The sequence below is a fragment of the Anomaloglossus baeobatrachus genome, chromosome 3 (assembly GCF_048569485.1).
Source record: "Anomaloglossus baeobatrachus isolate aAnoBae1 chromosome 3, aAnoBae1.hap1, whole genome shotgun sequence".
NCBI lineage: Eukaryota > Metazoa > Chordata > Amphibia > Anura > Aromobatidae > Anomaloglossus > Anomaloglossus baeobatrachus.
The window spans coordinates 463,867,608-463,880,296 of record NC_134355.1 but is presented as its reverse complement, the minus strand read 5'-3'; the positions used below and the strand labels follow the sequence as shown (position 1 = coordinate 463,880,296).

General features: G+C 40.0%; 1 protein-coding gene across 22 annotated transcripts in view; it reads right to left on the bottom strand.

Moving 5' to 3' along the window:
* Positions 1–12,689, bottom strand: part of DLG1 (discs large MAGUK scaffold protein 1) — a 280,537-nt gene that overhangs the window by 20,414 nt on the left and 247,434 nt on the right. For 4 of the 22 annotated variants that reach the window (XM_075340529.1, XM_075340536.1, XM_075340545.1 and 1 more), the window contains 3 exons: positions 12,467–12,566; positions 7,567–7,608; positions 7,222–7,257 (listed from right to left, as the gene is read on the bottom strand). In XM_075340529.1, the coding sequence (XP_075196644.1) occupies positions 7,222–7,257; positions 7,567–7,608; positions 12,467–12,566 (178 nt within the window). Of the gene's footprint in view, positions 1–7,221; positions 7,258–7,566; positions 7,609–11,973; positions 12,008–12,466; positions 12,567–12,689 lie in introns of all 22 variants that reach the window. The other 18 variants (XM_075340533.1, XM_075340543.1, XM_075340550.1 and 15 more) reach the window with 9 other exon arrangements.

The following is a 12,689-nucleotide window of genomic DNA, read 5'->3' as shown; positions in this document are numbered from 1 at the left end:
GTAATAGAGCTGGAGTGGTAGATACTTCAGATTTACAGGCTCATTTACATATTAATCTAAACAATGATTTATCAGTAATGGAGGAAAGGACTGGCCATGTAAAACTGCTGGTGTACTTGAAAGACATGAACATATATTTTGTGATGTGAAACCCTGCTGCCAGATTCCCATTAATCTAGTATATTGTGTTTGTACTAAGCCTACAGCCATAAAGTAACTTACCATTGATAGGTATTTTATGTATTTGTAGTTCGAGAGGATATAAATGACTGGTGCTTAGTGGAAATCGGTCAGCAGCTTTCTGCTATGTAATCTGAGTGCAGCATGATGTAGAGGTTGAGAAACTGATTTCAGCGCTGTGTCAGAACTAGAAGGTTTGTTTCAATAAAATCAGTGTTATATCAGCAGAAGATTATCACTAGAGGACTAGATGCCTCCTATTCAATTGCTATGTGTTCCATACCCAAACAATTGATTACATTGATAGAAAACTGCTAACCAGAAAGCCAGGTTGTGTGTGAGCCGGGTTATAAAGAGCTCACAATTCTGATCACTGCTAGATCTGCAGCAGAGACAAGAACGAATTTTATCAAAATTACAGGATACAGATTAACAAGTGACATAGCTGGGAATCAGGGTCTCTGCCCAAATATCGTACTACTCTCAGATTACATAGCAAAAGCCTATTGGCAGATTCCCTTTAATAGGGTTAGTGCACTGTTCACAATTTTTGGGCTATACTTTAAATATAATGGTGTTAGTAATGGCCAAAGATGAGTGAATGTTACAGTATATCGGTCCAGACATAACTGTATAGAGGAATTTTCTTAGAGATCATTATGTCTCTGAAATATTAAACATCACTTTTAGTTTAACAAACACTGTAAAGATGCTGCAGAGAAATGATCAAATTGTGTTTTCTTACGAGACACCAACTAGAATAGGATACTCCTAAGTAAACCAAGATTTCGGGAGTACTCTGTACATACAAGTTTATTTACAACCTGTCAATAGAGTGAATGTGCACACTGCATTCACCAACGAGAAAGTATACTGCACATTCATAGACCCAATGTCGACATGTGCAAACCAACATGTCTATACAAAGCAGTCAAATGAGGACCTGTTCTAATATAGAGAACCTTTGTAAGTTACAAACACTTCATGCAGGAATGAAGAACCAATTCTTAAATGTAAAAAATGTATAGAATATCTACATAGTTTTTTCACTTTTTATTAATTTGAACCTGTCAGGTCCAATGTGCAGCCAGGACCACGAGCAGTTCTGGGTGCATATTGCTAATCCCTGCCTAACCATCCCTGTATACACTAGCATAGATAAGGGATCTTTAGGACAAGAATTTCTAAAGATCTTTTACCGTATACCAATGAGCGAAGGCCCTAGTCCCCTGGGTGTTAGTTCCCCTGGCTAGTCGGCAAATTTGCATGTTAGTACACCCCTGTGGGCGTGCGATCATACTAATGAATGCACAGCGTCAGAGGATGGTTGCACTCCCTCTCCGCTGCCATCGCATCAGATTCCTGGATTTCGGATCAGTGCGCATGATTCTGGACTGGTCTAAAGGGGAAGCTATTCTCCTTACCATGCTGTAACAGTGTGTCAGTCTCCGTAAGGAGAATAGCTTCCCCTTTAGACTGTCTTAGCCCCTCATACAGCCAGATCAGAGCTCATACTTTGCACTAACAAGGGACAACCATCCCGAAACACCATGTCTGAAAGTTGGCAAATGGAGGTTCTGATCTGGCATAAATCCTAAGTCATACGACAAGACTCGTTGAAGGGTCCCGTTGACTTCAAGGACTGCTACCTCCAATAAGTGGCACCAGAGTTAGTCTTACTCTTCCCTGAAGAGACAATTTGAATCCTACTCTGAGTGATGTCACCACAATTGTGACCAGATGGCTCACTATGAGCAAGCGAGAAGTCTTTTATAATGACAATCTATGGAGTCTCATTCTGAAGTTCCATAGGCTTATATTTAGAAGTCACTTTCAGGTCACGCAGAGCAGTGTGACCCGAACAGTCTGCAGAGTGGTAACGTCACTGAGAAGCGGAGAGGACCAGTGGTAGATGAGTATATTAATACACTCACAAAACATTACATGCGTATACACACACACACACATTTAATAAAACTTAATGGGAGTGATTGTTTAAAATGATAAACATAAACTAGGCATCACTTACCTGTGAAATACTCCACCCGCTGCTCCTCAGAGTCCTTTGTGGACCTGTGAACCCTGCAGCCAATCTCTAGCCTCAGCGCTCCTGAGCTGTCTATACGCGCATGTCCACTAAGGCCAGTGATTGGCTGCAGTCACGTTATAGACGGGACATCACTGCTAATATCCTGGAAACAAAGCCCTCTGTGGAGCAGCAGAGAGGAGCTACTTAAGGGGCATGGGCTTCCACAAGTAAATAAAGCTTAGTATATAATTATAAAACATTACCTACCCATACGACGACAGACAACTACAATAACAGGATATGTCGTCTAATTGCTATTAATCTAATGAACCCCTTTGTGCACAATGGCAACATGATTCTTCAGGCCACTAAGATTACATGACAACTTGTATAGTTTTTCTTATTCGTAGTAGTAAACAAAAAATATTACAAAACTGTATTTAAAAAAACCAAACCAAAAACCCAGAAGTAGTTTCTTGCGTGGCGAGTTGTGCGTCTTAATTTATACCATTTTGGAGTAAATAGTGTTTTGATTGCCGTTTGTTGCAGTTTTTTGGGTGTTTAACAGATAAATAATTTTATATCTTGATAGATGGGACTTAAATGGACAATCCAAACTATGCATATTTTTAAAATGGATTTTGTTTTAACTGGAAAAACAAGTGGGGAAACTATTTAGATATTTTTCTGTTTTAAAATTTCATTTTTGTTAACTTTTATAATTAACCTGTTAGGGGGACTTGAGCTTATCGCTCACAATAAAGACGGCGGCAATATATCAGTATTGCAGTATATATAGAAACTGACTATCTCCTATGAAGGCGAAACCTTCAGTAAGCACCCAGCCATGCAACCCATTGACACTTCACAGGTGGAAGGGTGCTAATGTACCTGTGCACCTGGTTGTACCCCAGTATAAACACTGTTCGTAGTTGACACTGCCATCTAAATAGTTACGTAGCAGTGATTGGCGATGGCTCCAGCATCCATTTGATGGACGTACACCCTATGACAGTTACATTATGCATGTGCCAATTTTTACTGCTCACTCCGCTCCATAAAAAAAACCAAAAAATAAAACAATGGTGGAAAGGCTTTTCTTTACCATTTCAGTCCCATTTTTAACTACCTTACACTGTAAAGTAAATGGGGTCATTCAAAACTACAAGTCATCCTGCAAAAAACAAGCCCTTATTTAGCTATGTCGGCAAAAAAATAAACTTATAGTGATTGCGATAGAGACTGTGAAAAGCGCAAAAAATAAAAATGGCCTAGTCTATAACAAAATGTGAATAAACTATGTATTCTATGCATCTCTCCAGTTACCGTATTTTTCGGACTATAAGACGCACTTTTTTCCTCCAAATTTTGGAGGAAAGTGGGGGTGTGTATCTTATAGTCTGAATATATGATTATATGGGGCTTGCTGGCTTGAGGGGCAAAAGGACGGCGGTGAACTGGACTTTACAATAACATGAGAGGGTCTCCGCTGAAGAATTCCCCGCTGGAGCAACCATGTGAGCCAGCTAATTAACCTCATCAATATGCACGGCTTCCCCACACCCACCTCTTACCACTAAAGTAAGTGCGCGCTGAGAGAGGACATGGGGAGCAGACCCTGCGTTACTTAGTTCCTGTAATAGCCGGCACACAGGGTCTCTCCGCAGCTGCCGGCTTCCTGCACCTGCTGGGGAGATTGCTCCTGCTATGTAATAGCAGGTAGACTGAGTGCTGGCGGCGGCTAGGGTATCAGCACCACTCTGGTGCTGAAATGACTGCCGCAGCCACCTGTTAACCTACGCTCAGTACAGTTACCGCAGCATGTCAGCCTAGCCCGGCCACGCGCTGGGGACCATGAAGTGGATAGTCTCCCGCCCCCTCCAGATGAAGTGCTGCCGTAAATGAAAAGCCAGGGCACAGGACAGCCCTCCCTCCCCCCACTGGTCCGGTGCGTCTTATAGTCCAAAAAATAAAAGCTCATCTGTCCCTTAATTTTTGAGCTAACATTCATCTGGAAGGAACTAGTGGACAGAAACAATATTACTGCAGGATCAGATTAAAGGTTTTTTTTTTTATCCCCCCAGAGGCCCAAAGGGCAGCAAGAGAGCTGTGGATGCAAAATACAGCATGAAGCTTGAAATCAAGGCTACTTTAAAAATTACTATTTATTAATTTGCATTTTAAATGCATGCAGAAAAGGAAAAAAAAATGCTGTAAAAGGAGGAGAAAATATTTATTTCCCAGAGATATTTTTTTGTTATACGACTCAAGAAAGCATCACACCGTACACTATAGCATATAAATTCAAAAACATATCCATTTACCATGTCAGCACATTCCCTTTAATGAAGCATGCTGAATGTGCGATCTGTCAGCAGGATTTTGCTATGTAATCTGAGGACAGCATGATGTAGAAATTAAAACTCAGAATTCAAAGAGGTGTCCCTTACTGCATGTGCTGTTGTCCACTCGATATGACTGTTTTAGCATCAGTACCTTATAAAGATCACTTGGACTACATTAGTTACAGCAATGTGTGAGCCATGGTCCAGCATGCCCCTTCTGTGATTAGCAGCTCACTGTCTACAGACATTGTAAACAGAACCTGGCGGGGGCAGTTTTTTCAGCTCTGCTGCATTGCTAAATTTAAAAACTCTGTCACAACTGCTTCACTCAGTAAACTAAGTGTTAGATCGTTGGAATCGGGGTCTCTTTTCCCACATTATGCTACACTCAGATGACGTAGCAAAATCTGCTGACAGATTCCCTTTAATCAGATGGGATGATACACATTGCCAAAGTTACAATTAAAAAAAGCCACAGTGGCTGTCAAAAGGACACCAAACATAGTAGTATGACACTATATACTGACTCAACTGAGACATGAGATGGTCTACATCACAGAGTGTGAGAACCTTTAAAGACAATTATAAAGTTGTGCATGCACTGATGACAGTAATCAGTAACGTACTGCTACAGAGTGCATTATATTATATGGAGGACTATGGAGTGCTTACATTATATGGAGGACAATTACATTATATGATGGACTATTCGGTATGCATTTTTCTATATGGAGGGGTCATTATATTACATAGAAAGCTGTGTTGAGGCCATTATACTATTTTGAAGGCTATGAGGGAAGCTTTATACATTATGGGGGGTTATTTGAGGGCCATTATACTGTATGCAAACAATTATAAATAAATATTTATGTGTGGTCCATTATAATGTGTGGAGGAATGCTGTTTGGAAGGTTAATGGGGGCCATTTTACAGTGTGAAGAGGTGTAATCCCATTTTATACTGCATGAACAGCTGTGTGATGGGTAACAGATGGAGTGTTATACTATGTTGGGGTCAACATACTTTGCCAAGATAGTTGCAGGGGGTACAGTAGGTTCATCATACAGTGTGTGCGGAGGAATTCACTGAGGGGGTATTTTGCAGTGTTTGTGGGGCACTCTAATCGCACCCATACAGTGTGATGCCAACAAAAGGAAAATCTAGAGGCTTCAGTAGGAGGAATATCACTTTCTAAGGGCTCCAAAGTTCTGAGATGTGCTCCTCTGTGACCCGGCTGAAGATTTTTTTTTTTTTTTGGGGGGAGGGGGGGGGAGGGGGGGGGGTCCAGACTAACCTACTATGGGGCCCCATGATTTCTATGTATGCCCCTAACAATAATTATACTTTTAAATTTTAAAGTTCTAAAAAAGTTAAGTGAATGTATTAATACATTACATATCTAGTACAGATCCTCAAATGCTGCCTATATGAAAAGCCTCACAATGAATTAACAGTTCTGCTGTTGTCTCTAGGAAAAGTAAACAAGCTTAGCTAACCTCCTGTAACGCCAGGAGACAATTTATCCTAAGGCATTTCAATGTGGAGTATAACGACTGAGCATTTCAATGTGGAGTATAACGACTGAGTGTAACGACTGCACTTCCTAGAAAGCAAAGGGACATGCCAAGCTTCCCTGTGGGTCATATTGATGATAGAATGCCTCATTCAATTAAAACAAAATAAAAAACACAAAATGTTAAAACATTGCAAAACTAGGTCAGTGTTCCATCAACTAAATTAACAAAATTTAGGGGTTAGGATGTATGTGCAATATTGTCAATGGGAATGGTGTATCGTAACTAATGCACAGGGGCATAAATGAGAAAGCCTACAGTTAGCCAGTGAGCTTGGCGTTGCGTGTCATGTGTGTCCCCAAGTAACTGGTTGGGCACAGTGCTATATGTAAAGGTCTACTTGCAAGTCTTTCACAAGGATCAATCTAATTAAAGCACAGTATTTGCATATTTACGTAGCCTTTCAAGCAGACTGATTGTGTGTGGAGATAGAATGGTGTTCATAGATAAACATACAATTTAAAATTCCGGACTATTATGGGACTTCTTACCATTTTTCAACAATTCGGCTAAACCAATAATGAAAAAAAGTTGAAATGAAAAACATGCAGCGGTGATGATCGAGAATTCAATCATGCATGTCAAAATTATACTTCTAGAAACCTCATGAAAACTTCCCAAAGAATAAGCAGAGTTAAAGCAGAATAAATAAAAGTAAATTACGAAATAAACTCAACATTTACAAAAAAAAAAAAAAAAAAAAAAAAAAAAAAAAAAAAAGAAGAAGAATGGGGCAGATTTATTATTATGGTCTTAAATTTGGACTGGAGGCGCCAAGTATCACAGTGTTGGTCCTGCTATACACACACCTCTGTCTAATGTAACATCACAAATTTGGATTACTTTAGACCACTTTCCCAGATAAGTGACCTCCACACACACAGGAAAGCAAGACCCCCGAATGAGATCCAAAAAGGGGTTAAAAACATTAAATGTGGGGCTAGGCATGTGGACCACAATTCTGACTTTATATGATTAGTAATTCTGCCCCACCGTTTTCTCGGGGTGAAAACATTGAGTATAATTTTTAGTGAGGAAGAATGCATTGAGGTTTCCAAGTATATCACGTAGATAGAATATTAATATTATAGACCTTGTGAACATCCATACTCATCTGTAATCAAGATTACTTTCATAATAGACAGCAGAAAAAAAGAAATTAAGGACAATTTAAATATCTTCATTATTAGGCAGAGTATAGATGACATGCAGGAAAAATGAGGTGGATCAATTAAACAGATATTAATTAATATGTAAAATTCACAATTAATCTATACTGTGCCATGTAACATTATAGAAACAAAAGCTTTGTACGCCACATATTTAAAACAACCTTCACATAAAATGTTTTATGTTATTCTGTATCTTAAACATTGGTTGAAAGAACAGTAAAAGACCAAGAGAGGCCTTAAGAATTCAAGAATCTTAAATCACTTACGGTAACTACTTTCACTATCGCTGGCATTAGAGGTTACATGTTCTGAAATGCAATGTAATGGGAGAAAAAAAAATGAGGGACACAAAACATATTAAATGGGCACAAAATGAGAAAAGCTAAATATTAAAGCAACACCAAACACTATTTTAGACTAAGGTTAAAATTAATGGATGGAGTTACACATACAACTAATGGAGGAAAGCATTAATCAAAATGAAATAAATGTATAGACTTATTTTTCATTACACATCCTGCCAGAGCGGAGTCTGCCTAGGAGAACTCAGGGGGGGATACTTGGGAGCAATGAGGGAAAGCGCTGAAGAGGGTGCAAGAAGATGTGAGAAGACAAACATTTAGGGGTTGTTTACTTCATTATTATTATTTTAATTGCCAAAATGGCAAAAATGTATGTACACCCCAACTTCCAGCATTTTGCCCAGCCCCATAGCGGTCTCTACTTCCTACTGTAGTGACCAGAACCCGACAGTCATGTGACCAGCTGCCACTAATCACAAGCTGAGGCCAATCACACCCGCTAGTAATCACAAGCTGAGGCAGGTCCCAGCTGCCTGCCGCTAATCACAAGCTGAGGCCAATCACAGCCGCCACTAATCACAAGCTGAGGCAGGTTCCAGCTGCTACTAATCACAAGCTGAGGCAGATCCCAGCTATCGCTAATCACAAGCTGAGGCAGATCCCAGCTATCGCTAATCACAAGCTGAGGCAGATCCCAGCTATCGCTAATCACAAGCTGAGGCAGATCCCAGCTATCGCTAATCACAAGCTGAGGCAGATCCCAGCTATCGCTAATCACAAGCTGAGGCAGATCCCAGCTATCGCTAATCACAAGCTGAGGCAGATCCCAGCTATCGCTAATCACAAGCTGAGGCAGATCCCAGCTATCGCTAATCACAAGCTGAGGCAGATCCCAGCTATCGCTAATCACAAGCTGAGGCAGATCCCAGCTATCGCTAATCACAAGCTGAGGCAGATCCCAGCTATCGCTAATCACAAGCTGAGGCAGATCCCAGCTATCGCTAATCACAAGCTGAGGCAGATCCCAGCTATCACTAATCACAAGCTGAGGCAGATCCCAGCTGCCGCTAATCACAAGCTGAGGCAGAACCCAGCTGCCACTAATCACAAGCTGAGGCAGATCCCAGCTGCCGCTAATCACAAGCTGAGGCAGATCCCAGCTGCCGCTAATCACAAGCTGAGGCAGATCCCAGCTGCCGCTAATCACAATTTGAGGCAGATCCCAGCTGCCGCTAATCACAATTTGAGGCAGATCCCAGCTGCGCTAATCACAAGCTGAGGCAGATCACTACTACAGCTAATCACAATCTGAGCCAGATCACTGCTGCAGCCAATGATTGGCTGAGTTGTCATTTCCTGTGTTGAGAGGATCCAGAAAATAGAGACTAGTAAAGAAAGCATTGCAACTGAAGCCGCTAGGCAATTGGTAATATTGGCAAATATATTAATATTTTTTTTACGCCATTCTGCCAGTTTTTAAAAGAAGTTAAATACAATTTTGGAGTGTTCACCCTTTAAAAACCATTCATAGCTTACGGTGGCGCCTACATAATGGGAAGAGTATAAGGCAGTCATCTCTACCTAAGAGCTACGACAATGTAAACCTGGCAATGTATTTTTAACAATGATGGCAGAAATTTTGTGACGTTTCCTTGAACATATGAAATATATTACTAAACAATTTTACTTATAATTTTCTAGTTTAAAATAACTGACAGTAGGCCAACACCAAAAGCTGAAGAGATATTAAAAGTATATTTAGAAGCCGTACTGAGGGGCTTGTGTTCATTTAATTGCCTGTAAACACCCCATTTACTGGCACTAACTAGTCACACCATCTCCAGCAAAATTCATAACATGAAACATCTAGTAGACCCTGAAAGCAGTGCTTTTCCTCAAATCAATATTGTTCATACTTTTAACAACATGGGGAAAAAACGGTCCAGTTGTTAGAAATCTGGAGACACAAACAGTAGATTATATTTGTGTGCTACACTTTTCCCCATCTGGACAGAATAGATGTTCTACTGACCTACTGTGTATATTAAACTCCCTTTTAGTTTGGGCACACAGGCAGTATCCCTATGCAGTGCATTTTACCATGTATGAATTAAAGTATTTTTTTTCTTCATTATTTTTAATTAAAAGTCTTTCTCTGTGTAAAAATAGGAAAACAGTCTTACACACCCCATGTGAATCCAGCGCTGCCGTTTTCCTAGGTCTTTGTTGATATGGCAGTCGCAGCGATGCCATGATTTCAACTCATGACTGATGCAGCCAATCACTGGCCTCAGGGGTCATGCCAAAGTAGACGGCGGGAGACCACCACGGCAAGCGATTGGCTATAGTGGTTGCATAATGTAGTCGTGATGTCACTGGTCATCCAGAAGCAAGTGAGACTGATGCTTTTATTTTTACACAGAGCAAACGTGTTGTAACGGGTAGGAAGACAGTGAAGTGTTATATCTTCATCATACTAGGCTCATTTATTTCATTTTTAAAGTTTTTCTTAAAAAAAACATTCCCTTTTAAAAAGAAAAAAAAAAAAAAGCCACCTGACGATCAGATCATTTCTTTGGTTGCAGCTCTTGGAAGTTTCATTCCATCATAGAAGGGCAATAGAGAGCTACATAAATACCCAACCAAGTAACACATGAAAATCAGGGACCACCAGAGGGGCAGTCTGTCTGCACTGGTCATAAAAAGCCACCTTTATAACTTGTTGTTGCTTTATATAATATAATAATAATAATTTTTATTTCTCTAGCGCCAACATATTCCGCAGCGCTTTACAATTCAGAGGTGACATGTACAGACAATATGAGACAATACAAAGTAACAAAATTAAGATACCGCTTTGCTGACAATCCTTTTAAAGGGAAACTCTCAGCACAAAATGACTGTTCAAATCAAGTACAGACGTACAGGCGTTCGTGCCTCATGGCGTGGACAGTCATTTAAATGCACCTTGCCACTTGCTTGGTTTCTCTCTATCGCCGCCCTTCTCTGGTTCAATGAAGCCAGGGATGTCAAAGAAAAAGGCAAAGGTGAAGATATAGGTGAGAATGTGCAATAAAGATTTGCCCCGCTATGATGTACGTGCCCCTGTGCTTGTTTTAAACAGACAGTCATTCTGTACTGACAAGAGTCCCTTTAACACAAAGTGTATAAACATTGGCAGGTGGAGGCCTTTAAATGACCGCCAATTGTAAACAGACGGTCAGGTAACATGTAGTCACAGGCCGGCTGCACTTACATGTACACAGAATGACAGTTAATATCTGTGGACATAACATTTCATTATTCTCGGCAGCACAGCTCTTGTTTCACAGGACAGTAAGCTGGTGACAATGATTTTGAAGCCCACTTAAAATTTATTTCACCTGACAAACGTTTTGCTCGTTCCTCAGGGGACTGGCAGCCTGTTTAGCCAGGTCAATAATAAGGAAATTAGTGTTCCTAGGAACACTCATTGTGGATTATATAGATCGATGCAAATTCGCCTTTAGAATGCGGTATTTAAACTGCAAAAATGCTGAGGTAATCGCAATTGCAGCTTCAAACCGGTTTAGACTAAAAAATAAAAAGGGAAGATATTTTAATCATACAAAACCCGACTTTTGAATTAAATAAAAATAAGAATTCATTAAAGCAGTCCAATGTTTGCTTTACAAAAAAATCTAAATCTTTCAAGTCTTCAAAACCTTTATTAAAGCCTTTAACTTAAATGTGTTCTCTGAGACTGAGCTAAAATGGCATCCCTGGTGTAATTAAAAACTGCAGCCTAGTCCAAGTCACATCAATACGGGTTGCAGACTGAAGATATACACCTCCCAAGAGCTGTGTGCCAATTGATAAGAGCTGTATCCCACATACCTCAGTTAGGCTATCATATGTGCCAAAATAGCTCTTCCTTGCTGAACACAATGCGGTTATATGCAGGGTGATTCACCTCAATGTTTATTTGTTTTCCGATACACTACCATAAAAGCTGTCAGACTCATGGTGGAGGGGAATGAAATTGGAGATCTCCACATCAAGAACAACATGGGTTAAAATATATCTTCACACAGATGACAGCTGACTGAGGTATATGTGATTCAGCTCTTGTGAGTTGAAACGTAAGCTGTACGTCTTCAGTCTGCAGCCTGTACTAACACATGACTAGGTTGGGCTGCAGTTTTAATATCAGGGGAGCCTTTTAACATCATACTCGGAGAAACACTTTAAAAAAAAAAAAAAATGAAGGACCACTATGAAAATGATATTACTCTTTTTAAAAAGGAATAACAGAATTATCCTTTCCAAAAAAGAGGAAATTGCTTAAAATTTAAGAATTATAACTCGGGTGGTGATGTTTCTGTCACTTACTCAGGCCTTTTGATCCCATGTCGTCAGGGACCTCCTGTAGTCCCAGAGAGCAAACAAAAACAAAGAAATAATCACAGAAAAGACTTGTCAGTAAAATATACACAAATGGCGCTACATAAAAAAGGCATTCCCAAGTTCAGGAAAAGGTCAAAGTTCAAAAAACAATTTGCCTCATTATTTCTCCAAAGATTTAAGGCATATTAGACATGATACCTGAACTTAGATAATTACTTACAGTATATTGGTTCAAAATTTGCCTGATCTTTATTACCTTCTATGATACAGTGCAGGCTTTAGAGAAAGACAGCAAATTTGTTACTTTATGCCATTAGAAGAGTCATCCACCAATATTCCCAGCGTGCACTGAACCTTTAAGGTGATTTTCTGTTGAGATCCAAAACCAAATACTGTTCTTGAAAATGCCTCATTTGTAACACCCTCCTTCAGGCTAGCAAACCTTTCTCCAGCTTGGACCATTATATCACATACTTACGGTCAACATCACTGGTTTCCATCTCACTCTGGTCCTTGTTCTTGTAGAATGGGAATTTTCGGGAAAAGAGGTTCTTTTTACGCTTGTCATTGAATGACTGCTGAAGAAGAAAAGGAGGGGCAAAACAAAGGATGTCTAATGGTCCATGTGTACAGTTGCCCCAACCTAGCAGATCTATGGATGCCGACCAGTGGTTCCATAACATGTAGCTTAAAATTCAAGG